General features: G+C 41.0%; 2 protein-coding genes across 3 annotated transcripts in view; one reads left to right on the top strand and one right to left on the bottom strand.

The window, feature by feature from the left end:
- Nucleotides 1–26,305, top strand: part of SYN3 (synapsin III) — a 178,126-nt gene that overhangs the window by 28,216 nt on the left and 123,605 nt on the right. For both annotated transcript variants that reach the window (XM_033162091.1, XM_033162092.1), the window contains one exon: nt 3,928–4,017. In XM_033162091.1, the coding sequence (XP_033017982.1) occupies nt 3,928–4,017 (90 nt within the window). The remainder of the gene's footprint in view (nt 1–3,927; nt 4,018–26,305) is intronic.
- TIMP3 (TIMP metallopeptidase inhibitor 3) overlaps nt 11,440–26,305 on the bottom strand; it is a 43,037-nt gene continuing 28,171 nt past the window's right edge. Inside the window, exons 2-5 of the mRNA XM_033162094.1 lie at nt 19,383–19,465; nt 14,677–14,788; nt 13,760–13,881; nt 11,440–12,725 (exon numbers count right to left, since the gene is read on the bottom strand). Of these exons, the coding sequence (XP_033017985.1) occupies nt 12,528–12,725; nt 13,760–13,881; nt 14,677–14,788; nt 19,383–19,465 (515 nt within the window). The 3' untranslated portion in view covers nt 11,440–12,527. The remainder of the gene's footprint in view (nt 12,726–13,759; nt 13,882–14,676; nt 14,789–19,382; nt 19,466–26,305) is intronic.

Genomic DNA, 26,305 nt, shown 5'->3' with positions numbered 1-26,305 from the left:
CTAAGTTCAAAAGAATAATCCTTTGTTCGTGAGTCAGTCCAGAGTCTAAAGCCAGCTTAAAAACGAAACCCAACATGGTAGAAGTGGGCATAGGGTATCAAGTTTCAGTATTTTTCCATCTTAGTCATAAATTTCCGCAGCCATTTTCCCTGGAGTCAGGGTGAAAGGATTGCATTCCAACAACTTCAAGAAGAAATATTTCCACCAACTTAACTCCCCTAAAAGGGGTTCAACCAGTCTCACTTGTCAAATTCAAAACTTTATATCCACTGCTGCAGCAGCAGTCACAGTCAGAAACAGTTATTTCTTCTTCAAACAAAGGGAGGAACGGGCTTCCTTTTTAACGTACCTCCCGGAGCGCCAAATGTCCAAAAATTTAAATCCAATTATTGCAGTACTCACAGCCTGCGGGTTTCTTCTTTTTTCCTTCTGAGTCAGGTAGAACGATCTCGCTCATTGCAGGCGGCCGCCGCCGCTTCCCCGGCCCGGTTGGGGCATGCCTCCACAGCCCGGCGCCGTTGTCCCTTCACTCCCTCTCCCCCTTTACAGGGGGAATGGGAGAAGGGTTCAGTGCCATAGCGGGCTCGCTGGAGAGCCCATGCTGCGGGACGCTTGACCCGCGGTTTAGCGGAGCCCCGCTGTGCGGTAGCGGGGCTCCTACCCCCGGGCCGGCCTGGGTCGTTTCGCTGCCGAAACGACCCACGACCGCCCGCAATGACGTCCTCGCCAGAAGTGGGTCAGATATACATTTCAAGCACAACTTACATTGCTGAGGTCATCTCTGGAAAGGAATACAGACCTGAAATTATAGCAGACTATTGAGAAATTGAGACAGCAAACTTTGGGAATTAATATTACTCTGCTGCAGATATGTAAGCTACAAAGTAAATATTTGAAATTAGGCATCTGCTCATCAATATTTTGCTGAAAATGCGCTACATATACAACATAGAAATAAACAAGTCTTAGAGTTGCAGAACAAGATTATTTCTTTATTTTCACACAGATTTGCATATTTTCCTTTATTTATTTATTTTACTTCCATGGTCGAAATTTAACCTTCCCATATGGTACTAGATTGTCCACAGTGTGGTGGTATTTCATGCTACTTGGAATTAGCAAAGCACCCTACAAATGTTATTTATTATGACAATTATTTATATCCCACCTTCCAGGATACATTAAAATATGTTCTTTAAAATGACAATAAACAGCATCAACTTATTAAAGCCACCAGGATCCTTCCCACAGGGCAGCTGGTGGTAAGATGGTTGGAAGTTTCATTTCCCTGATACCTATCTACCATAGATGCTGATGCTAAAACCAACAGATGGTGTTAGCTCACTTACTGTGGTCACACAAAAATAACAATTAATTGATTGATTGATTGATTGATTGATTAATTAATTAGTATATTTGGCTGAGGTATGCAAAGCAAGCAAGGAAAACTCTTCGGCAAAAGGTTATTATTCCCCATTAACTTGTTTCAAGTGGGCACAAGTACATTCTAAATGTGCCCATTTAAACTAAGGCTTCAGAGTTCAAAGATAAAGAAGGTGACAATGTCAAAGAGAAGCAGCTGGGAGAGATAGCGAACTAGTACCACCATAGGTGGATGAATATTCTCTGTTAAATGTTATTTGTTTTCTCTACTGGCCCTCTAGAGACAGTGAAAGTTAAATTACCTTTCCTTATTTTTCTTTCTTTATATTTTTTCCCCAAAAGTAGGAAGTAGGAAAACTACTATAGGTCATCTATGTGAAGTGCATTTCGTACTCCATTATTGGTATGTGGTAGCATGCATTCCAGTGCAGGCTAAAAGCATTTACAAACACATAATATATAAATCATATGCTATGAGGTCCTCCCCTATCAGCCTATTTGCTCCCTAAGATGTCTTGGAGAGGCCCTTCTCTGTGTCATGCGAGTGTCTGAAGCATGATGATGGGAAGAATGAAAGAGCTTTCTCTACCTGTGCCCAGGTTGTGGGCAATGTGACGCACCTGTGCTGAGCAATGCAAATGCATTTGAAAAGCAGGGTATACGTTTTGGAAGCAAATAAATAAACATTTTTGTGTGTGCTGCTGCTTTGCACAAGTTTGGGACCAGGGACTGGCATAACATGGTGAAGGAATGGCAGATTGCCCCCATGTGAACTGCGGCATGCATATAAAAGATAGATCACACATGTTTTTATATTCGAATGTGCTACATAATTGTACAGTGACTAACATACACTCCTCTTTTGCTTGTTGTGTCTATCCTCTGCCGCTCATGCACACACACACTTAAACACACAGCTGTAACTTCTTATGTTTGCTCACTGAGCTAGTCAAAACAGTTTTATTTTGCTTTTCTCATCAGATGTTCAGGGTTAGTGTAAGTAGTTAAGAGAGGCAATCTCGCTTCTTTATGCTGGGTCAACAACCTGTGTTGCCAACAATAATCGCAGGGGGAAATGGCAGGCTATTTTATTTATCCGCATGCACTGATCTCTGACTGGGCTTGCTGGTGACTTTTTGCACTGTCACATGCTGTTGGAAGATTTCTGGATTTTCTCAAATATTTAATTTCCCCCCTGAAGGAATAGTTTTGTTTATTTAGACAAATGGTGGAGACCAGCAATATCTGAGAGGCATACAACCATGCCATATAATTTTTTGCACTTCTTTGGGGTCGAAGTGTATGTGCACTTTGATTTCCTAAGAAGGACCCTAAATTAAAAGGCGGGGGAAGCAATGCCTTTCATTATGATAGGTGAGATTTTTTGGAGCACAAGAGGGAGAGGAAAGCAACGCTCCTCCTGCTGCTGCCCATAATTGGACTCTAAATTTTTGCCCTTTGCAAAGTATTGTTCCCAAATGAACTTTACTTCTATCTGTAGGATCCATTCACTGGGGAGCTTGTCAAGGGGTATGCCTTGACATTGCGGGGGGTGGAGGTTGCTCCTGGAATTGCCAGTATCTATGGTGAATATATTGGTTTTGTGCATCTCAGTTATGTCCCAAGTTGTCCCAAGGTTGTGCTTCCACATGGAACTCAGTAGGAGTGGTTTAGGAATCTTTATGCCCCTGCCCCTGGTTCCATTTCTTGCTCTTGCTCTTTGGGGCAGAAGATGATGGCCTCGGGCAGGGCAACAGTCCTGGATTTAGGGTGGTGTGGGCAGTTCCCCAGAGGGCGCTGAGATGAGGGGGCACAAAATAATAATAATAATAATAATAATAATAATAATAATAATAATAATAATAATAAAATCTTTATTACGGTCCAGAGACCCAACAATTCATTATAAAACAGTACACAGTTTTGACAGCCCGCCTTCAGGTTATATAAGCATTATGTATAGACTTAGGAAGAGAGATCATTGGTTCTTGCCACCACCGATAGAAACTTCGCCACTGCTAATGTTCTATCATTTATCCGGTCTTCCAGTAGGAACCTGACATAGTAAGCCTCTGATTTTCCCGGGAAAAATCTTAACAGGGGTAATATCAGTTCAGCCCTGGCTTGCTCGAATTTCACACAGTGCAGCAAAATATGCTTTACAGAGTCAATGTCTTGGGCACACGGGGAAGCGGTCTATCAGCAAAGGAAAGAAGCCCAAGAATGTTAAAATGGGACGGAAGGCGAAGCTCCCAGCTCGGTCAAGGAAAATGAATTTTACTAAGCTATTTAAGCTTCTGGAGAATTCGAACTTAAAGAACTCCACCAACTCAATTACAATATCTCAAGATAATAATAATATTCAGAATATCCATTTTAAAAGCAAATGTACCAAAAGAAATTACTGTAAAAATAAGAAATAGAAGGGGAGCAGATTTTGCCCTTGCTCAGGTTGCCATATTACCAAAGTCCACCCCTGAGGATAGGAATTGTTATATGCATGTGCTTGTTAAGTTACATGAATCCTCTTTCTTTCCATTTTAGTTCTCTCAGCTAATTAAAATCTTCAACTCTCTGGGTCCTGAGAAGTTCCCTCTTGTGGAGCAAACCTTCTTTCCAAGCCATAAACAGATGGTAAGTACCTTGGGGTTATTTTCTTTGATGGTGAGCTATGATATCTAGAGAATGGGACTGTGGCTCTGGAGAGAACAAGAAAACCATTCTGTGGGCCCTTCCAGACTAATGTTTTATTACGGGTGTACTCCACAACATGTTCTTGAGACAAGAGTACATTTGTGGTGAATTTATTCCACTTTAGTTTTTGTGTGTGTGTGATGGTTCACTGATGCTACCATGTTATTGCTGTCCAGGGGGGGGGGGGGGCTATAGTGCTGCAAAAGCGGGACAAAAATAAAGTGTGGAATTTCAGCAGACATTTACGGAAAATGCACTGATTAGAAATGATGCAGTGTGGCCACCCCAGAACCTTTGTAGGCACAAACAGGATTGAATGCGTGTTCATGTAAGACTATCCTAATAGCATCATGAACACAAATCCTAACGAATGCACAATAAAAAGCATGTCTGGAGGGGCCCAGTGACACCTAACAGAAAAGCAGCAACAATGTGATGGCATTTTTTGAAAGTCCCATTCCCCTTTCCCCCCTAGTTCTGGGAGGAGGACATTAGAAAAGTGAAGTAATATTTGACTGGTGTATAAAGACTTCTGGATCTTGACTGTAATTGGTTAATACAAGGATGCATTCCATACGTATCTTTTTGTGTCTTCAAGTTTGCCAGTAGTGATGGGTGTGACATTGCGCCTGTCAACAGATATGCCCATCCCATTTGGTCAGTTTTACACCTTCAGGCTTGGTGACTTGAAGGCCATTCCTCCCTCATGTGTGCAATGTTCATGGCGGCGGCTGGTGCCCCAGTCCTGATGGCCATGCTTTCTTATCATACTTGTGCATGTGTGCCTGTGTACACACAAAGTATAACTGTATAACATTCATGACGAGGGTGTTGGCATCTCCCATGGACTGCGGAGAAAGATGCAGTAGCAATGGAAAGGGTGGGCAATGTGGGGTGCGTCAGAAGCTTGTCTGAAGAGGCTGCGAATGTGGCCTGATTATGCTAGTCTTTCCTATGGCCATAACTGTGGGAATGTTCAGGGAGGCAGGAGAGGATACAGTATATTGTTTAATGATATTCTTCCTAACTTGTGTTAGCAAGTTCTATGTCTTAGCAGAGTTTAAACAAAATAAAAGAAATTCCTTCCAGTAGCACCTTAGAGACCAACTAAGTTTGTTATTGGTATGAGCTTTCGTGTGCATGCTTTTGTTCTACTGGGCTCTGCTCAGGTTTCCAGCAATATTTGGAGGGGAATGTTAATAATAGGATTTGCATCCTCAGACTTCTGCTCATTCCATATTTTTTCCCTTTCTGACAATAAACAAACAAACAAACCAGCGCTCAAACACAGAGTAAAATAAACCAATAAATAGATTTTTTGATTCCTCAAAGATTTAAAAAATAAATAAACGTTATTGATGCAAGAGGACTATAGGAGTATAGCGTCTAGATCAAGGGAGGTAATAGTACCACTATATTCTGCTCTGGTCAGACCTCACCTGGAATACTGTGTCCAGTTCTGGGCACCACAGTTCAAGAAGGATACTGACAAGCTGGAACGTGTCCAGAAGAGGGCAACCAAAATGGTCAAAGGCCTGGAAACAATGCCTTATGAGGAACGGCTTAGGGAGCTGGGTATGTTTAGCCTGGAGAAGAGAAGGTTAAGGGGTGATATGATAGCCATGTTCAAATATATAAAAGGATGTCATATAGAGGAGGGTGAAAGGTTGTTTTCTGCTGCTCCAGAGAAGCGGACACGGGGCAATGGATTCAAACTACAAGAAAGAAGATTCCACCTAAACATTAGGAAGAACTTCCTGACAGTGAGAGCTGTTCGGCAGTGGAATTTGCTACCAAGGAGTGTGGTGGAGTCTCCTTCTTTGGAGGTCTTTAAGCAGAGGCTTGACAGCGATCTGTCAGGAATGCTTTGATGGTGTTTCCTGCTTGGCAGGGGGTTGGACTGGATGGCCCTTGTGGTCTCTTCCAACTCTATGATTCTATGATTGACAAGGAGACCTAAAAAAATCCTTCCCTTATTTGTTTGGTCGGTTGGCATTTCTGCAAAGAGCACATCAGTGTGGTGTAAAAAATAAACTTTTTTAAAAAAGAAGACGCCACCTAAGTGGAATAATTTTGTTTCTTCCTTTGAATGATTTTTCCTTTCTGCAATACCCCAGGACATAATTTAATATAATTATTTCCTTCCTCCCTCCCTCCTCCTTTCCTTACAGCATAAAATTCATAAATACAGAAAAACTGCAGATTCTGACACCATTGGCACTACTCCATTCAAAATCTCCAAATCTGGATAGAATTTTGTCAGAGGAGAATTTCATAAGCTTATATAATTATGGTAGATAATAATGATAATACTACTTATTAACTGTTACACTGTGGACCGTTAGCAATTATTTGTTTTTCCTAGATTTGCATAAACCATTTTTTTTTCTGACACCCTGTAACTTTTCACAAGGAAAGTCCATGGCTTAGCAGTGGAGCAAATAGTTTGCGTGTGAAGGATTCCCATTCCATTCCCTTGCATCATTGGGTAGGGCTGAGATAGACTGAGTTGCTACCAGTCAGTGTGGATTCTGTGCTGGATGGACTGATTGTTTGACTTGGTATAGAATTTCAGCTTATCATGTAACTAGAGCTTTGTTTTGCACTTGTTAATCTTCTGAACTCTGTTCGCAGTTCAAGATGGATAAAGCAGAACCTCACAAATGACGCGCCATATATTGTTTTGACTACTGGATACAGTTTTGAAAGTAGCAAAATGAACTTGAACCAATGTAAGTGAATGGAAATCTTGCTTGCATTTGCACATGGCCAGTGATCCCCATATGATCATTATCTTCTCCTCCAAATTAAAAAAAATAAATCAAATTTCATGCATAATAATTATGAGAAAGCTATGTGAGCAACACACGCTAGATTTTGTTCCCAGCTTTGGCACAGAGAAAGAGGAAATGAGAATTCCCAGGGATGACGAATTAGGAATAAGACCCATTGAAAGCTGTGGAGCTTAAGGGCATGTTCACATTAGCGACTTAAAATGTAGCTTTTGTTTTTCCGCATTGGGTTTCAAGCCACATTGGTATAGTGTTGTTCACATCAGAGAGGGGGGCAAGGGTGTCTTCATCCAATATACGTGACCTTTTTGGTTGCTCTGCCTCTGCAACACCCACCCACACCCCAGAACTCCTATTTATGAAGTTGTCATCTGTGTATGCACACTTATCTGCAAAGGCACAATGGCTATCTTAAATGCACACACTATTCTTGAGCATGAAGTGCATGTGGCTTAAATTTTCTAGTCAGATTGATGCCGCTTTGAGAAACAGCACATCAAACAGAAGTATTTGCAAAGGATCAATATGGTTGCGGAGTAAGTGGTAATGTGAACATACCCTAAGTGTCTGAAAAACATGAGTCATCGGCATTCTGCCACCAACCAGCAATAGATAGCTCAAAACAGATAGCTCAAAACTGTCAACCAAATTAAAGAAGGGAAAATGTCTGTGATAGAAATAAAACACTTTATTGTTTTAGAATAAAAGGACACTATAAAAAGTGAACATTATTACCTTAAAAGACAATATACATTCATTGAATATAAAATTTATAAATAACAAAAACAAGGAGGAAAACTGTAAACAGTGCTACAAAACTAAGCAAAAATTACATTCCTTCTGGGGAGACGTTTTCTCCCAGACTGATAGTAATGGAGAAGAGAAAAGAATGCAGATTTACAGCCCAACCCAGTGCCTGTATGTTCACAAGACAGCCTCACTAAGTTTGATGGGACATACTAAGACTGCAGAAGGCTGCAATCCTGTGCACACTTGCACAGGAGTAAGTTCCATTGAACTCAGTGGGATTCCTTTATTCGGAAAGGCATAGGGTTAAGCTTTCTTTGAAATGAATAAGGGTTCTTCATTGGGCTTGCACAGAGCTACATCTCAAAACCTCTGGAATCAATGGAAAGGTGCCAGTTGACTTCAACAGGTATGGCTCAGGCCCATGCACCAAGTGCAAAGCTCAGATCTACAGCTATAATGCTGAGAAGCCAGTGTGGTGGATAGAGAGTTGCACTTGGGTCAGGGCTGCCTGTTTCAAGTCCCACTCTTGTCCTGGCAACCTGTAAAATGGGAATGAGGGCAAGGATTGTTGTGCAAGGGAATGAAGCAAAGATTCTAAAGCGGTTTGCAATTTTGTTTTATTTTTAATGGTTTATAAAAATGATTAGCAGTAGCAGACAGTAGGATGGGGCAGCGGTGCTTACCTGACTTCTCAGCAGCAGAGTCACTACTGCTTACCAGGATGAAGGGTGGGAAGGTCAAGGTAGCAGGGGAGTTTGATGCTGTTCAGATGCACCAGTACAGCAAATGCCAGTGCATTTGCACAGCAACGAGCTTTCCCCCCCTCGCCCCCCACCCTCCCTCCCAGTAAGCAGCAGCAACTACCCCACCCCAGCATCCACTACTGATTATTAGTAATACTAAAAAAAATGTGGAGATCTCCCAAAAGAAATGTATTTTTTGCTGGGTTCTTCCCCCTCAATCTTTACCCTCCATTTGACTCCTTATTAAAACAAAACAAAACAAAACCCCAAACAACCCTCTTTGATGGCTTGATTATCAGCGTGGCGAAAGGTTGTTCTCTTCTGCCCTTGCCTTCTTAGCTGTGTGGCCTGCCCTCCAACAACTCTTTACTTTCTGTAATGTACAATGGAAATCTGTATACAAAAAGAACTTACTTCCCCCCCCCCCGATGAGTGGCCTATTTTTGTTTGTTTGTTTTCCTACAAAGCACACACAAATATTATAGCCTGTATAAAGACACATACCTTCTTGGCAATTAAAGAGATTTCTACAATAGCTTGATAGCAGAACTGTAAAGTCTCAGCTATGATCTTAAAATTCTACAGTCAGTGAAAATAATACAAATGCGGCACTGCCATTCAGCGGAAATACAGATCACATTTTTAAACAACCCAGTCAACAGGAAGCTGCTTCCCCTTCTTGCCTTTCAAGGTCTGAATTCATGTTAGGTTTATCTCAGAAACGACACAAACTGAACTTAGGCCACCTTCCCTCCAGCAAGCTGATAAATAACAACCACTGCTAGAAACACTGAAATGCTCTCCCTGCCCCACATCATTCATAACACTGGCTTCACTGAATATGGCCTGCTGCAACTTAAGCTAGACTTGTTAACTTCCATTTCAGAAGGGCGTGAAGGCTTGGTGGAGATAGGATGAACTCAAGTCTCAATATGATTTTATGTGGCCTTGGCAATTTTTCAAGATCTGATTTATAGGTGCGTAGACAGGTCTGGAGGGTGCATCCTACTGGCTATAAATGAGCTACTGTCCTCAAACCTTATGTGGGACAGTGAATCTGCACAGAGGTGTTGACGGGTTCAAAACATTAATACACTTCTCACATGCTTTCGAATATTGTAGTGAAGCGCACTATTTTGTGCCCATACAATCCTCTGTATGACCATTCACATTAAAGAAAAGCTGTATTGTCAGTGCCCACTGTGCAGCTTTTAATTTCCAAAACATGGAGAGGGATCCATCCCTGTGATTCAATACTAAAATGGATACTCCTTTAGAACAATGCCATTGGTTTTGGCTGGATTAGGAGTAGTATTAGTGCTGCAGTTTTCGCCATTGTAGCTCTTCAGAAATATCAGTTCAAGAACCCTTCTGCTGCCAATAGCTCTGTGAAAGTGTCAGCAATTCCATCACAATGATGGCTTTAAAATAAGTGCCTTAAAGGGTCAATATCTCCTCCCTGGAAACCAGTACGAAACCAGGCATGCTGCGTCCTATCTTACAATTGGCAAAACTCGCTCTTTCTCACTTCTTGCTATGGATGCCCCCTCATTGTACAAAACGCCCAGCTCTAGGCAGGGGTGGACTTTGGTAATCTTTCATAATATGGCACCCTGTGTGAGCTCAAATTTAGCACCCTTAAATGGATCTTCTCAATTTTGCACCCCCTCAACTCGGCACCCTATGCGGGGGAACCGCCTACACCGCCCTAAATCCAGCATTGCCTGAGGGTCCAACTCTGTTGCCAGAGGGAACACTGGATGAACTTTGCTACTGGCCTATTGTAGCATGCAAGAACATAGGGTGCAGTCTTGAGATTAGGACCGATCTGCACAACCAGCAGACCATGTGATAAAACCACTTCAGTCTACAGACTACGGATTGCATGGCTGAATGCTCCCTCGTGTTAAAATAACTTCCTACAGAAAAATAAGACATCAGCAAAAGGGGCCTAGCTTAGATTTCTCTGGGATATGCTGGTTTTCTGTGTACAGGGATTATTTATTTCAGAATCACAGTCCTGAACTCCCAAGTCATGATTGTCTTGGTTGTGGGAGCTCCAATGCACACATGAAGCTCTCCCTGCCTGTAAGAAGGTAGCTAGGCACATGCTTAAGTTGATCGCTTTCCAGCTTATGACAGCTCTGTTTTCTACACTGGAATGAATTGAAGACAGATAGTAAATTAAGACACACACACAAAACCAACTTTTAAAAAGTACTGTAAAGAAAACTTGTGTTCATTGTCAATATTTCACCCCCACTCCACAGCCTCCGCAAAGTATATATTTGCCCATCCCATCAGTAACCCTGCTTCTTGACAACATTATAATGTAAAATACTTTTATTACAATATTTTTATATTATACTTTTTCATAATAAAAACAAACAAATCACCAAGTCGACAGTGAAGGTGGGACAACCTCCTCCTTCATCTGTATTGCCAGAAGGTTTACTGAGCCCACAAGCATAGCTCTATTTAACCATAGCCACCAAGGTATTACATCACTAAAATGTTCCTTTAGGCTACAATCCTATACATACTTACCTAGGAATAGGTCCCACTTAACTCAAAGGGACATACCTCTCTGAAGACATGCATAGGATTGCATTGCTAGAAGGCGATTTCTAGAGCCTTAGAAAATTCTGTACTTTCTAAGTATTTCTCTGGTAGCACAGATGGGTGTGTTATATACCCATCCAGTGTATTTTTCTGGCTACTATGCAGATTGTTGCAGATCATTTCAGAGGAGGAAAAAGAATGACCAAGGAGTGTTCCTCCACATAGTGTTCATATGGTAATGTGAAAAGGCTCCTGTGTAGTATAATCGCCACACAATGAAAAGTCCTAGAAACAGAATTATTTTTCACTTTGCTTAACCAGGGCACTTTTCCAAGACTGCTTTGTTAATGACTGGTGAAGAGGAGGAAACGGTGACTTTTCAGTCTTTAGTTGTGTTCATTGGCCCTTGTTGCAGCTAACAGGAGAGGAGGGAAGCACATAGCATGGGGAATAAACACCCATTGTTGTCACTACTGCAGAAACACCGGAAAGTCAACCTCTTTAGTTTTAAACAAAAATAAAAATAAAATAGTATCCAGTGACTTGGAATGTGAAGATTCAAACTTTTCATTGCTTATAGCATGAAACAATTCCATGTCCTGTCAAAAATAGCTTATATCATCATATCTATATACATTTCCATTCAAAAAAAGCAGTGTTTTGGCATCTAATTTCTTAACGCCAATAGCCTTAATTAATTTGTTTTCCTTTTCTCCAGACTTCCCTTTGCCTCTCTTTCCAAGTATCTTTAAGTGTATTTATTTGTTTTAGTTTGTATTGATACATTTCCATGTATTAGGAGTTTATGTTGAAAAGGCCTCTTCGAAGCCTGTTGATTTGGTTCTGAACTTGTTTGCTCCGTGCTTAGAAGAGGGATTTGCTCCCATTAATCGGTGTTGATTTTTAAAAGCTGTCATTTATGCTCTTGCACAACCCAGAACTACAGTGGGGCTTTTACATTCACATTTCAAACGAGACAGGCATTTTGATGTAGTGCTTTTTAATGCACATGACAGCTGAATCCCCCACAGTGCCCCATCCACTTCAAACATCATCACTTTCTTTTCATCCATCCGGTGTGCGGCTTAAATTTGCTCACATTGTTAATCCTAACTGGTTGCATTTTTTATTTTTATTTTTTTAAAAAGAGTATCTACATGGTCTGAGGACTGAATGTGTGGGTGAAGAAGCAGCTTGGGGAGGGGGCTGGAATTGTGATGCAATACCCATCTGGGAAATTTTTGAGATTTTTGTTTTCCTACAAAAATATAGATTATATTGCTATATAGAGAGTGATATATAACTGAGAGCCAAAGCTCCCTTATTTATCTGGTGTGCAAATAGAAGTTCCCAGATAAATCTCTTCTGACCAAAAATGGGTGATAGCAATTGTGTTGTTGTTTTTAAGTGATTTAAAACAAAAAAGATAATCAGTTAAGACAGCATAGTTTTTTTTAAAAAACAAACAAACACCAAAGTTCGAAGTGCTAAAATTCGCAAGAAACAGGCACTAATATCATGGTTGTCATCATGATCTGATATGAGTTAGTGTCCAAAGAATGCTCGGCCGCATGGGAGGGAAGGAACAAAGAAAAGGGGGTGTTCAGGGGTCTGTGGCATTGATGGTTGTTTTATCAGGAGGTGCCCATCCTCTGTACCAGCTGCAGTAGCCTTCCTTCTGCTTGATGCAGGCATAATGCTTTGACTGGTACCCTGGCTGGCCGAAGCTGGAAAGCATGTCTGTCCACAGGCACTCATTCTTGGAGGTCACAAAGCACGGAAGGTAGTAGCAGGGCTTAATCTGTATTTGCAAGAAGAAAACAAGTGATGGGGGTTGGCTAAAATGGCTTAAGAAGAGTCAGGCTCTTCTCTAACATTGCATTGCTATACTTGCCCGCTCAGAATTAAACCCCATTTGAGTTTGATTTGATTTACTGCCTGATAGGTCCTGTGCCCATGTTTGTTTGTTCTTGTTACAGGTAGGTAGCCGTGTTGGTCTGCCACAGTCAAAACAAAATAAAAATAAAAATTCCTTCCAGAAGCACCTTAGAGACCAACTAAGTTTGCTCTTGGTATGAGCTTTCCTTCGTTTTGAAAAGTAGCAAGTCAAGATGGAAACCTCCTAGTTCAGATCATGGGTTACAGGGAAATTCAGCTGAATTGTAAAGCTGAGCTCTACCTTGAAAGTATATTTCTAGTATTTTTGTAACAAGCCGGTCCAAAAATCATATTCTTTAACTTGACCTGTGTCTTGATTAATGGAACAACCCTAAGCCCCTGTCCCTGGCGGGGAACCTCAGGGAGCCAAATGTAGCCCTCCAGGCCTCTCTATTGGGCCCTCAGGACTCCTCCCAGGCAACATCCTATCCTCAGCCACATCCCTCACTGTTCCTGCTGTGCATTCTCCTTGAACATTTCTGCGTGGCTAGAATGTGTCCATGGACTCTGATAATACCTCTTCCTTGCTTGCCTGGATTGAAGATACTGTGAAAGGAGTATGTAGAAACTAGTCTGCTGATAATATAAAATTTACATTTGTTGCCCCACTCACTTTAGCTGCTGGTCCCACCTACTACTGGCAGTTGGCCCCCAGAAGATTGCCCAGAAGGGAATCTGGCCCTTTGGTTCCTTACTCCTGCTTAAGCCTGCGGGAGATGCATACCGTGTGACTGAGCTCCTAGCCTTTGCAGAGCTTTAATTTTGCTCTTTTCTTCCCAGATTTTCACAGGGAATAAAATTCCAAAGTTTCTTTCTATTGCCTCTCCCTTCCCAGTCCATCCCCAATATATGAAGTTGTTGACAACTCAAGGAGTGGTCACCATAGACAGCACACACCTTGCAGCCACAACCGAGGTGGTAACGATGGTTGAGTCCTTTGCGCTGGGAGAGAGTCAGTCGATCCCACTTCTCATTCAGGTTACACAGTCCAGTGTAAACCTTTCCATCATAAACTCGGCCTAGAAAATAAAACTGCAAATTAGCCATTCAAGTGGAAAATATTTGTAGTGCCAATATTTCTGCAGTTTGGAAGTTGATACCAGCTATGAATGTCCCTCCCACGTGCAAGGAATTAGCAACGGCATGGCTACCTTTTGAAATATAGTAAGGAACTGTATCCTACTATGTCATGCCTGCTTATTTCCATGCAGGGCTTGTGTCTTCAACACCTATATAATTAGCACTGAGAAGATGAGGTGGGTGGGAGGAATGCCCTAGGCAATTATCCTAATCTGAATATGATTGCAAAAAATTCAATTTCACATGTGTCCAGTCTAAATATTGCCCAATATTTCCAATTCTGAATGATGGTAGATTAAGAAAAGAATACAGTACCAGTTAGTAGAAGACCTGAATTTGGTATTCATCAAGACTGTAAATCTATTTATTTATTTATTTATTTATTTTAATTATCTCTCAAAATTGAACTGGAAAATGTTCAGAATAAAATTGACTTTGAATTTTGAAATGTTGATAATTCCCGAATTTGTGTGAATTTTCATTAATAAGATACTGTCTTCTGCAATGTAAAACTAACAGCCACTTCTCCTGCACCTGTTCCAGTCAGACAACACCTGATTGGCACAGATAATTTTGGAAGTAGAGTTAAATCAAAACTTTAGTTTTTGAGACCTGCGGGTTAAATACTTGTTATCCACATCCACTAGCACTAAGCTGCAACCCCTCTAAAAATACAGTTGAAACAAATACAGCCTGCAAGTGAGCTGTGGCAGACAACTCGGCTATTTCTTTACCTGTAATCAAATACTGGTACTTGTTGACCTCTAGCTTGACCCCGCAAAGGCTTTCAGAGGCCTCTGTGTAGATATATTGAACATGTGGCATCTTGTCAAAACCCCTGTACATCTTTAAAAAGGAGAGAGAGAGAGAATATTTTAATTAAAATATCATGCAACCAAAAAATAACTGAGCTTGGAATTTCTTAGCTCAGAGTATTCAAATTGCTAACTCCAGGATAGCAACCCTGTATTTCATTTGAATATGTTGCAATACATTTTCTAGTATGGTGGCCCCAGGAAATTTGGTAGATGGTGGGTTTGTACAGCATCAAGCATATGTGTGTGTACTCAATGGACCACTAATATTAGAGCACAGTAATGTCCCTTGTCCATTACTGAATGACTTCCTCAGCTCCAGGAATTAAAAGCTATATTATAATGTACGCCCCTCATGTTTCCAGATGTTTGTGCCTCTCACAGAACTACAGCTCCCAAGGTTGCTGGGGAGTACTTGTGATAGTTAATTGGTATTGGTTGGGGGTGATAATGTGAGGCATTCTGAAACTCTGTTCAGAGATGGGTGGGCATGCTTTGCTACCTTGTACAATGAACAAGAGCAGCCTGTGGAAACAAGGAAAGTCTCCTGAAAAGAAAGCTCTAATATTGGTTGTTTTTTGTTGTTGTTGTTCTTAAAAACACAGAGAATATCCACCAGCTTTTATTAGTTCAGGGCACAACCCCATAGGATCTTTCGTAACTTGCACCCACTCCAACACAGGAGTAATTCTGAATAGACTGTTGATTTTTGTCAAGAAGACAGCATTACTACTCTTAGAATCTTTCTGTCTCCACAGTCCTGTATTTTAGGAAATGAATGTTAGAGAACAAAGTATTAAAGAGCATTGCCTGGTAGTGCCTGCTAGAACAGCACCAGTTCCCACTGACTCAGCATTCCAATAAGCAATCCTCCATTCTTGGGGATTAAGTGAGACTGTGCAGGAAAAAATCTACGTACAAATCATGTGGTCCATCTCATTTTACGGTGGCCTTAAGACGGAAGTCACAAGACAGAATGGTTGCTGCCACTTCATGAGTTTTAATTCATGGTTTAAATAGTAGCTCCTTTCCTTTACAGCTATGAAAACTTTCCTATCCTCTGCCTTAGAACGGGCTGGAGTGAAGATACTGCAGCTGCCTGTGCTGTGTGCCTTTCAAATTGAGTAGAGATGCCAACAGTGTCAGTAGTAATGCTGACCTCCTTTATTGCACGGTCAGCTGCAGTACTTTTGGACAATTCCCAGAACACGCCGCCTCTATATTCCCAAGCAATAACAAAACATCATGGACTGGTGCCATATCAGAAATATTCTCTTTAGTTCTCTTTAGTATGCAGTTGAGAAAGAAAATAATATTTCATAACACAAACTCAAAAGGTTCACTCATGCAACTGTACAGTTTACTGCAGCTGTACAGTTTCAACATATAGTTAAACTGTGGAATACATTGTAATGTAATGAGGTCCACCAACTGGGACAGCTTTACAAGAGGTTTAGATAAATTTATGGAGGATAAAGCTCACCACGAAATCTGTCAGGCCCAAGTTGGAATCTACAGTTATGTAGATTCCAACAGCTAAATTTGTTAAAGCAACTATGCCACTGCTTTCATATTTTCTATTTGCTCAGTAAGCCTAAGTAGGTTGAAGTCAAGCATAGCCCAGTCTCCTATCTTTATCTGCAAACCTCTGTGTTTGGGTGAGTATAAGTCATTGTGTCCTGTAGCCAGATAGTGGCAAAATGTCTCATTCTCACAACATCCTCCCTCTTATTTCACAGTAGGGCCCTCTCTGTGCCCGCCATACAGAGAATGGAATCTTCCTCAGTAAAAGTTAGAGGAGAGCAGAATTCTGGGAATAATCTCACACATCACTTCTCTGAACATGATCATGTGGGAGAAACAATCCTTAGCTGACCAAAAAGTTTCATCACTGGATTCACCTGGCAGATTTTAGGTTTGGCACAGGGATGTGTCGAAACCCTGGAGATCCAATCTGCTTACGCCTAGAGGTGCTTTATATTACCAGGCCAACCCCTGCTTTATAGGAATTCAGCACAGCCTACATTTTAACACATTGGTTGGGCTGCCAAAACCTCTAGCTTGCTCCTATGTAGCCTGTACAAAAGTTATTGATGCCATTTGCCTCTACTCGAATAAATGCAGACCTCCCAACCCTAGCTGTTATCAACCACTGCCATAAGCACAATACCCACAAGCGATTTGATTTTTTTTTTTGAAGAAAAAAGACCAATGGAGCTACACAGCTTTAAATAAAGTATGGGACACTGAGATTTCAAGCAAAAATTCCAGTCCAGGGAAGGAGGTGTGTCGAGGTTGGTTTTGGCAGCAAGTATAGTTTGCGATGGCTTTGGTGCTGCACAGCTTTTATACTTAGCTGGATGATGCCTTATAAAGAGAATTACTGTTATTAGGAGGCAGGCAAGTGGTTGTTTTTCTAAACCATTGCTTTGTCTAATATGTTTCAGATTTCTGCAAGCACTGCCAGAGTCTCTATTTGTTCCTTTTTTTCTCCTTCTTCTAAAGATATTTAAACCAGTCTTATGACTGAGATGTTGCAGCCAAGAAAAACAAACCAGAGCAAATTTTTAACATTACATAACAAGAGGTCAGTTGGCAAAGGAATGTCCAGAGCAACAGGTTTAAGGAAAAGCTGTTCATAGCTAGAAAGTTCAGGAGAGAGCGCAAATGAAGGCAATGAGGCCGCTTTTATTTTTCCCCCTCCACGGTCAGCAGGCAAAATCTAACCAGACTCAAAGGGTCCAAGAATTAGTTGCCCCTATATAATTATCAGATATGTCACTGCCTTGCTTTAGCTCACTCTGGGGTATGTGGCACTGTTAGCCAAGCAGGCAAGAGATTTGGAGTTCATGATCTTGAGCTGATATTTCATATGGCGAAGTAACATGTGGGGAGCAAATCAAGATGCATCTCCATTTCAAACAAATACCTTGAAAATGAGTAAAAAAAAAAAAAAAAAGTGCTGCAAATGGCTGCTTACCCGGTGGTCCAAGGGTAGGTGGCACTTGCAACCCGGCAGCAAAGTGGCTCCTTCTTCCCCCCAGACCCATGTAATGTTTGTTTCGGACATTGGTCCCTTCCCCTGTTTGCCGTGGTGCTCTCTGGGTTCCCACAGGATCCAGGTTTGAATTTGCACTAATCCATGCCCACTTGAGGGGTGAGGCAAGGGAGTAGACCTGGCTGCTGAAGTTTTTTTCTCTGGTCCGCTCCCAGGGCATTTAAATGGGCTGGTGCTGCTCTCAGTCGGAACAGGATGTGGGAAACCAAGGTTCAAATCCTGCCTCAGCCTTGAAGCTCACTGGGTGACCTTGGACCAGTCTCAGCCTTACCTACTTCACAGGGTTGATGTGAGGATAAATAAAATGGAGAGGGGGGCAACCTTGAGCTCCTTGGAGGAAGGTGGGATATAAATGGGATAACAATACAACCGCCTCAACAGTAGTGACTCCCCAACTCTGGAATTTCCTCACCTTTCAGGTACAATCAAGCACCCACACTGATGGCATTTCAACATCAGGTCACTTGATAAATTTGTGTCCCTCACTTGGCTGATGTGGTTATTTGTTTGTTTACATAGTTATAGCATACTGTTTGTTTTTACATTAAGTTGTATTGAAATGAAATATTGTTTTCTTGTAATTTAATGTTGTTTCTTGTTCTGAGACTGGGTGAAGAATGAGTAACAGGTTATAAATACTCTAAATAAATATTGGCATTATCACACAACTGGTTCCCTACATAAAAAGGTGGCATGCATGAACTGTTTTCATGGTATGCCCTGGCTACGGAGTGAAATGGTCTCTAGACTGGGTTGTCAGAGTGGCAACTACCCCTTCTGCATAGGGAGCAGCAACCCACATCTGAGAGAAAGCCCAGAAGGCAAATAATATTCTGTTCTGTAGCTCCTGGGGTAGAATGGGAAGTTATTTGTAAGGACTGTTGTGTCAACTTTGTGTTTTGAGAGACTGGGCCAAACTATTGTGAGACACTATCCACACAATTAACAATAGCAGGTATGTGTTCATGGTGAGTGGGACTATTTGCACCAGGACCCACAGGGTAGGTAGGCTTTAACCCTTTGCTACCCCACTGAAGCCCTAAGCCAGATCCAGCCACCCCTGGCCACACAAGCTATTTGCACTGGGAAAAGAGCTCCCATTCATACCAAAGGAAGATTTTATTCCAGTGCTAATAGGGTAAAATAAGTAGAAAAATATGCATTTTGAGAAGCAACACATTAAAAAGTACTGGGAACATTTGCATGTTCTATAAAAAATTAGCAAATTGATGCTAACAAATTTATGAGTTCACATATATGAAACTTGTCCAATACTAGACTGATCCCTTCATGCGTAGTTAGGGTAAAATAAGTAGAAAAATATGCATTTTGAGAAGCAACACATTAAAAAGTACTGGGAAAATTTGCATGTTCTATAAAAAAATTAGCAAATTGATGCTAACAAATTTATGAGTTCACGTATATGAAACTTGTCCAATACTAGACTGATCCCTTCATCCGTAGTTAGCATATCATGGAGTTTCATGAGATCTAGTTTCAGATAATGGCATTTCTACCACAATTTGAAATGTTTTGCTGTCTCAATCCAGTATGATTGTGTACGTACCTTCATTTGTTTGACAGTATATTGCATCGTCCCAAAAGGTCCATCTTTCATAAGCTTCTTGCCCACAACCTTGGCTCGGATGACTGTAATGAAAAGAGAAGGGTTTATGAACAACGTTGGCACCAGGTCAATAGCATCTCTGGCCTCTAGTTCAGCACTGAAGACAGTATGTATCAACAAAATGTATCAACTGTCCCAGAGTTGTCTCATATTTATTTAATTTCTATGCAAACTTAGACTTTCAGCATAGTGGCACCAGTATTATGGAACACTGTTCCTATTGAAATCATACAGGCCCCTACAATTTAATATTTCATCAGCTTCTGAAAACATTTTTGTTTCACCAAGTATTTTTATAGAATTAATTTAATTCAGTGTTGGTCATTTGTTCTGTAGTTTATTATTTTATAATCTTACAATGTTTAAAAGATTTACAGAACACTGCCATGATACTTTTCTTATGAGTTGGTGGTTTATAAATATTCTTAGAAACAACCAACCCAAACTGTTTAATGAATAACATAAGCTACAGGGCTGGGAATATTTGTGTGTGTGTGTGTGTGTGTGTGTGTGTCCCGAAGTGCATAATAGTACTTTTGCTACATACATGTCAGATATCAAAGGAAATTTTAAAATTATCATTAACAGCCAAGTTTCCAGGGTGTGGTTTTTACGATTACTTAGCTTACACTTGAAATAGAGAAAATTCCTTGCAGAAGTTTTCCCCTCTACTATGTGGCTATACTGTTCCATTGGTAGTGCTAGAGAGCCATTCTCCCAGTAAATGGATATGCTAAGATGGACTCACCCCAAATACCATAGATGTCTTGAATCAGCATGTTTTCTTGATCCCTTCCCTCAACAGGTCTTGTCTGCCAAGCACCTTTAACAAGTTTCGTTCACAGACCAGTGAGAGGCAGACTTGACTCTGCTGATGGGATGGGATAGGAAACCATTTACTCCTGGAGAAGGGAGAGAATTTATTTCTGTACAAAAACAGGAAGATGACCCACTAAGGCCTGCTACTTTGAAATAAATGCATTGGCTTTTATCAAACAAATTCTGTAAATTAAGATTTGTCACCTAATTTCACCTAAAGTCAGATCGAAAGGTTCCTTCTAAGCCAGGACATCTGAGGAGTTTTAGTGAGTTTCTAGACTAGTAGAATTTCTCAGGGAGGAATGCACATTCATTAATTTCAAATTCCTTCTGCAAATACAGATAAGCCAAAGCCACAATACATATGCAGGGTGAGGGCAGGATAGGGGCCAAATTAGACTACTTCTCTGTAACTTTAATAAAGCGTAACAAAATGCTTTTGCAATTTCTCCTTTCCTGCGAATATTATCTTCAGATTCCATCAGTCATGGGTGAATTGTACTGACCCACAATTTAATAGTTCATAAATATTTACCCAAGGGAAGCAAGGAATATGATTAGAATTTGCTTTGGCTCAAATGCAGGCTTGCAACCTTTTCCTTTAAAAAGAGGAATAATGGTGAAGTTTATTTACTAAAGGAGACATTCACCCGACTGCCTAGGGCTTCTGTAAAGTCCACATACCTCTGAACATGACACAAATTTGTTTTTCAGTGCCAAAGTGACTGTAAGCAATATACACTGCCTAAAACAAAAGCCATGCTTTTATATTTAATTTCGTGACAGCTCTGAAGCAAAATAACCTGCTTTATGAAACAGCTACTGTCGTCTTTATTCTTCCTGACCTAAGAAATGAGTTTGCATCGTTATCTAGGAAATCAACTATGGCCCAATATGAATCTATAGCTAGATTCTGTTCAGGGTGTGTAATGCTTGGGCACAGATGAGTCCCAGCATGGTGATGTTACTGACCCATAGTTCTGCTTGGAGGACTAGTTTTGTACTGTATTAAGTTTGCGGATTCTGACAGATTGGTCAGCTCTGCCAGCACCCAAGTCTTATCCCATGGAAACACACATTTCAAGCACAATTCCATTTCTGTGGCAATCCTAGATTCAGCTGCTGGTTACCCTCCTCCCTGTCCTAGAAACAAACAAAAAACCAACAGAGTGTTTCAAGGTTATGCAATTCTATTGCTTTTACTCAGATCTGAAAAGAATGGAAGTTGGTTCAGAATGTGACCTGGGCTTTAGGAAAGTTTCTCTTTGAGACAATAATGTTTGTGCAGAGTGTGTGAATTTCAAAAGGCATACCCTGATATTTACACAGGTCTTAGACTTTGTGTTCTAAGAGGTGCCAGGGATTCTCATGCCAAAAATGACAGAGACACAGAGGTCAGCTTTCTTACAGATGAACAACAGCACTATTTCCCTATGTCACCCATGTTTTGCAGACTAGTCTTGCCTCAGTTCAAGATGTCAAACACAGTATGTATCTCTTTTGTTTATAAAAGTGGCAAAAAAGAAAGATTCTTGCATGTGCAGCAGCTATTTGGGTTTGTAGAAGAAGAGGAGGAAGGGGAGAAATTGTGCCTGCCTAAATTTTCCCTTCTAGGTTACTGGAGAGCTAAAAAGTTTGACTCCATATTGAATTCCGTAAAAACCTACAACACAAACACAGACACACCAATTAAAATACATTAAAGAATGTACCAGTGCAGGTAGGCTAAAAAGCAAGTTAAATAAGTACTGATTAATATGGGGCTCTTCCTTTGTTTCTTCTTCATTTAAGTGACTGCATAAATACTAGTTGGTGTGTAGCCTTCAAAAATATGTTCATCCATCCCTGAAAGCAAGTCTAAACGTGATTTTGATCAGTCTGTTGCCAGAACTGGTCTTTTAAGGGTACCAAAATGGGACACAAGGGCATAATTGAGCAAGTAAATAAGTCTTCCTAAATAAGTCTTCCTAAATCCCACAGTGAAGCCACTAGTATTACTGAGCTGGTACAGAGGTGGCATAGAATGCTATGAAGGAAGAAGGTGCCACTGTCTGGCCTTCCAATACTAAGTGCCTGGCACTAATGGGATCTCTGGTAGGAACCAAGGCTCATTGCCTCTGCTGCACCTGCTAGAAATGCAATTTGTTGATTTGTAAGGCCACAGCGAAAGGGCATCTTATGAGGAGGTTGTAAACAGTCAGAACTCTAATCCACAAACCACTTAATCCAGTATAATTCCATATGCAGGCACAGTTTCTCTTGCAAAACCCATCACCTGCTATCTGGAGATATTTCAAACATCCTCCTTTGCTCACATACAGAAGCTTATTTCCAAAATATATTTACATGAGCCCTCTTCAAACCCCCTGCCCCATATCATTAACATGTGAGGGGGTAATGAGAACTCACCTGTTAGCCACCACCCAACCACTGCAATACCCACTAGTCACTCACTGGCCATGTGTGAAGAGGCCCATTGAGCAGATGTGCATAAGTTGGCCTCCTCTACACAACCAAGTGGCCAGAATTTCCTTTGAGGAGGACTACACTCATTCAAGTTGCAGGTGTGTAGGTCTCTACACTACCACTGAAATTGTGACCTCTGAAGGGCATGTCTGGCTGCCATTAGGCAAGGACCACTGATTGTGTGACAGGATGTCTGAATAAGGCTTTTTTTTTTTAGTTCTTACATAAAATCCAACAGCAACCAATGTACGCAAATGTATAGATTTATGTAACATCGCAAAACTAACACTAGGCAGTAAGTGCTTTAGACAGAGCCACATAGCTTGTGAGCCAGCAGTAGTCTGTTACTCATGCGTGGTGGTTCACTAAAGGCTCAAAGAATTTCCATAAGAGAGCTGGGGTGGTGCAGTGGTTAGAGGTTTGGGCTCAGACCTGGGAGAGCAGGGTTCAAATCCCTGCTCAGCCATAAAACTGAGGGCTAGTCACAGGCTCTCAGCCTAACTTACGTCAGAGTTATTGTGAGGAAATGCATGTTACATTGAGCTTCCTTGGAAGAATGGTGAGATATAAATGTAAAAAATAAATAATAAAGAGCATACTGAATCAAATATAAGATCTACTCTAACAACTCATTGGGTTCTGAATCTGCATTAACTTCTGCTGTGTTTTCTGACTTTATTTGCAGTTAGTCACAGTTACCTCAAGAAAAAAGAGAGGCTCCTAAATATTATTTCATCAACATACTGCATGCAAACCAGTAAAAAGACACCTTGAACACCCTTCTTAACTCTCTCATTTCCTCTGGAGTCCTATTACAGTCCTACTATTACTGATGGGAAATTTTATCCCACACAAGTGGACACCAAAATAGCAGCATATTTTTAAACCGCAGCCACTTTGAAGTGGTGCCTATGAAAACATTCTGTGAAGAATGTTTCTGAGTACTTTGGGGTTTCGGGTCGAGTCATTTTGTGGGATCAGAGCAGCTGACAAGGTCTCACGGATGATTTGTAATTATTTATGTAATATTAAATTGGATAGGCGTATAAATCTCAGATAAGATAAGCGTGGCAGCTATGCTGTGGTCCAAAAACAACCCCAACAGGCCAACAGGCTTAATAATAACTGATTGCCACTGAAGAATATAGTTGCAGTTATTTACATTGAAAATATACATTTTCCATATGCTTGGGCGGATATTTAAAAAGTAGCGTTTTGTTTTTTTGTTGGAAATTAATAGTCCACACATATTCACACACAAAAAGGTTGACTGTTTCGGTCAACTCTCTAAGTCAGAGCTATAAAGCATGGGTTCCAAAATGAAAGTATGTATATATCTTTGCAATTCTGCTTGCAATTTTAAAACAGCAGATATATATAGTGATACCTTAGCCCTTGCATCTGATCTTTTACTGTGGGTTTTGCATTGGCAGCCAACATCTGCTGGGTTGTTGTCAATGCACGTGCAGAGCTCAAGGCAGGCAGACATTCAATCTCTGCCTCCCTGGAGTTTGACTTTTTTGGGCTAACCAATGAGATTTTTATTTCTTCTCATAACTTCCTTCCTTCCTTTTATTAATTGCTTCCTCAAAGCATACCTAAAACAATTTCATATATAAAAACAATCAATTTACTTAGTGTGGTCTCTCCATTAACTTAGGGGAGGAGCGAGAAAGAAAAAGGCTGCATTCCCAGAACAGGCTAGGAGGGACCCCTCCCACACACATACAGGGTAACAGGGTGTTGAGACTTCCATGCCCCTTTGTTGTTGTTCAGTCATTCAGTCGTGTCCGACTCTTCGTGAGCCCATGGACCAGAGCACGCCAGGCATGCCTATCCTTCACTGCCTCTCGCAGTTTGGCCAAACTCATGTTAGTAGCTTCGAGAACACTGTCCAACCATCTCATCCTCTGTTGTCCCCTTCTCCTTGTGCCCTCCATCTTTCCCAACATCAGGGTCTTTTCTAGGGAGTCTTCTCTTCTCATGAGGTGGCCAAAGTACTGGAGCCTCAACCATGCCCCATGCCCCACCTACCCAGAAATCATTCTCTCCATTAAATTGGCTCAACTGTGGAGGTGTGCATGCAGGGAGGTGTTGTTTTTTTTAAGGTGAACTTTCAAGTACTACCCACTTCCCATATTGTGTGATAAAGCTGTAACAGTGCACACGACTTAAGACACACACACACACACACACACACACACATACTTTTTATTGCACTTCAAATTGGCATGCAGCATGGAATGGTTTTGCAAACAAGGGAGATAACAGAGTTGTTTCTCATGAATGATAATTGCATCTGTGAAAAATAACTAAAGGAGCTTAGGTCTGGATTGTTCCTATAGGTGTGGTGCTATCAAGTATTACATCCTCAGATGTATTTGTATATCAAAGATTGGACCCCTGATCAGCCCAGCTTGGGAGCAGGAAGGTGAGGGGGAAGCGATGTTGCAGCTGTCTTGCAATTGGAATGCCGTTCTCTTATGACCCATCAAGTGTGGATTGCAATCTTTCCATATTTACTGATTTCTAGCAGCGTTTGGGTGTAAGATTAGAGACATAACAAAAATGGCCTGCAGGGAATACCATGTCGAGCTGACTCCATAGCTTGTGACTGTACAGAAGGAGCAGAGGGGGATTCTATTCTGACAGGAGAACAAGCCTCAATGGTTTATGAGAGAAGCAGAATGATGTTCAGTGACAGCATCATTTGCACAGCTGGGGAGGTGGATGAATTATTTCAAGTGACAGGGATTCTTTTGTTCAAAGTTGAATGGATAATGCCTTTAGCTGTCAGTAACACTAACTGCTCGATCCTGTGCATGGTGTGCACTGGAAGGAGGCAAAGCCAGCTGTGTTCTTGCCAAGCACATATTGTAACTTCTGCAGAGGAAGGTACAGGTGGAAGCCTACATATGACTGAACTGCTCAGACCGTACAATTTTTAAAGGCTCACCTAAGAAAAGGGTTGCAACCGAGCAACATTTTTGGATAGCACCGGCCCTACCATTAGGCACAGTAAGGAAGCAGATTTCAGGTGTCCTGAAAGAACAGCAAATTGTTAGTTGTTTAATTTGTTATCGTTATATTTTACTGCCAGGGAAAGGGCGGAAATGGGGCCTCTAGGATTTACTGCCACAGGTGCCAAAGTGCCCAGCTGCGGTTCAAATATACATGGTTGTTGTTGTTGTTTGTCTTCTTTAATTTATATTTTCATTTTGTTTAGTTTATCTATACTATTTCTAGGGGGGGATAAATACTTTTTAAAAAAAGAATCAGTGAACACTAGTTAACAAATGCCAAGGTGTTGTTGTTGTTTTTTTACACTCCCTGCGGTTTTCATTAGAGATTCTATTGTGACCTCACTTCTGTAGCTATAGATCTGTATCAGAAGTTCCCAAAAGGCATGGGTTTTTTTTTTATAAAAGCTGTATTTATATTAAATTGAACCTCTAGATGTTTGGACTACAGCTCCTGTCATTCATGGTTTAGAGAAACTGCATTTATGTTAAATTAACTGTTAATTTATCATAAATACAGCTTTAAAAAAAAACCCAGATGGGAGGTGGCTGATGGCA

The sequence above is a fragment of the Lacerta agilis genome, chromosome 10, assembly GCF_009819535.1.
Source record: "Lacerta agilis isolate rLacAgi1 chromosome 10, rLacAgi1.pri, whole genome shotgun sequence".
NCBI classification, from domain to species: domain Eukaryota; kingdom Metazoa; phylum Chordata; class Lepidosauria; order Squamata; family Lacertidae; genus Lacerta; species Lacerta agilis.
This window is presented reverse-complemented; position numbering and strand designations above follow the sequence as displayed.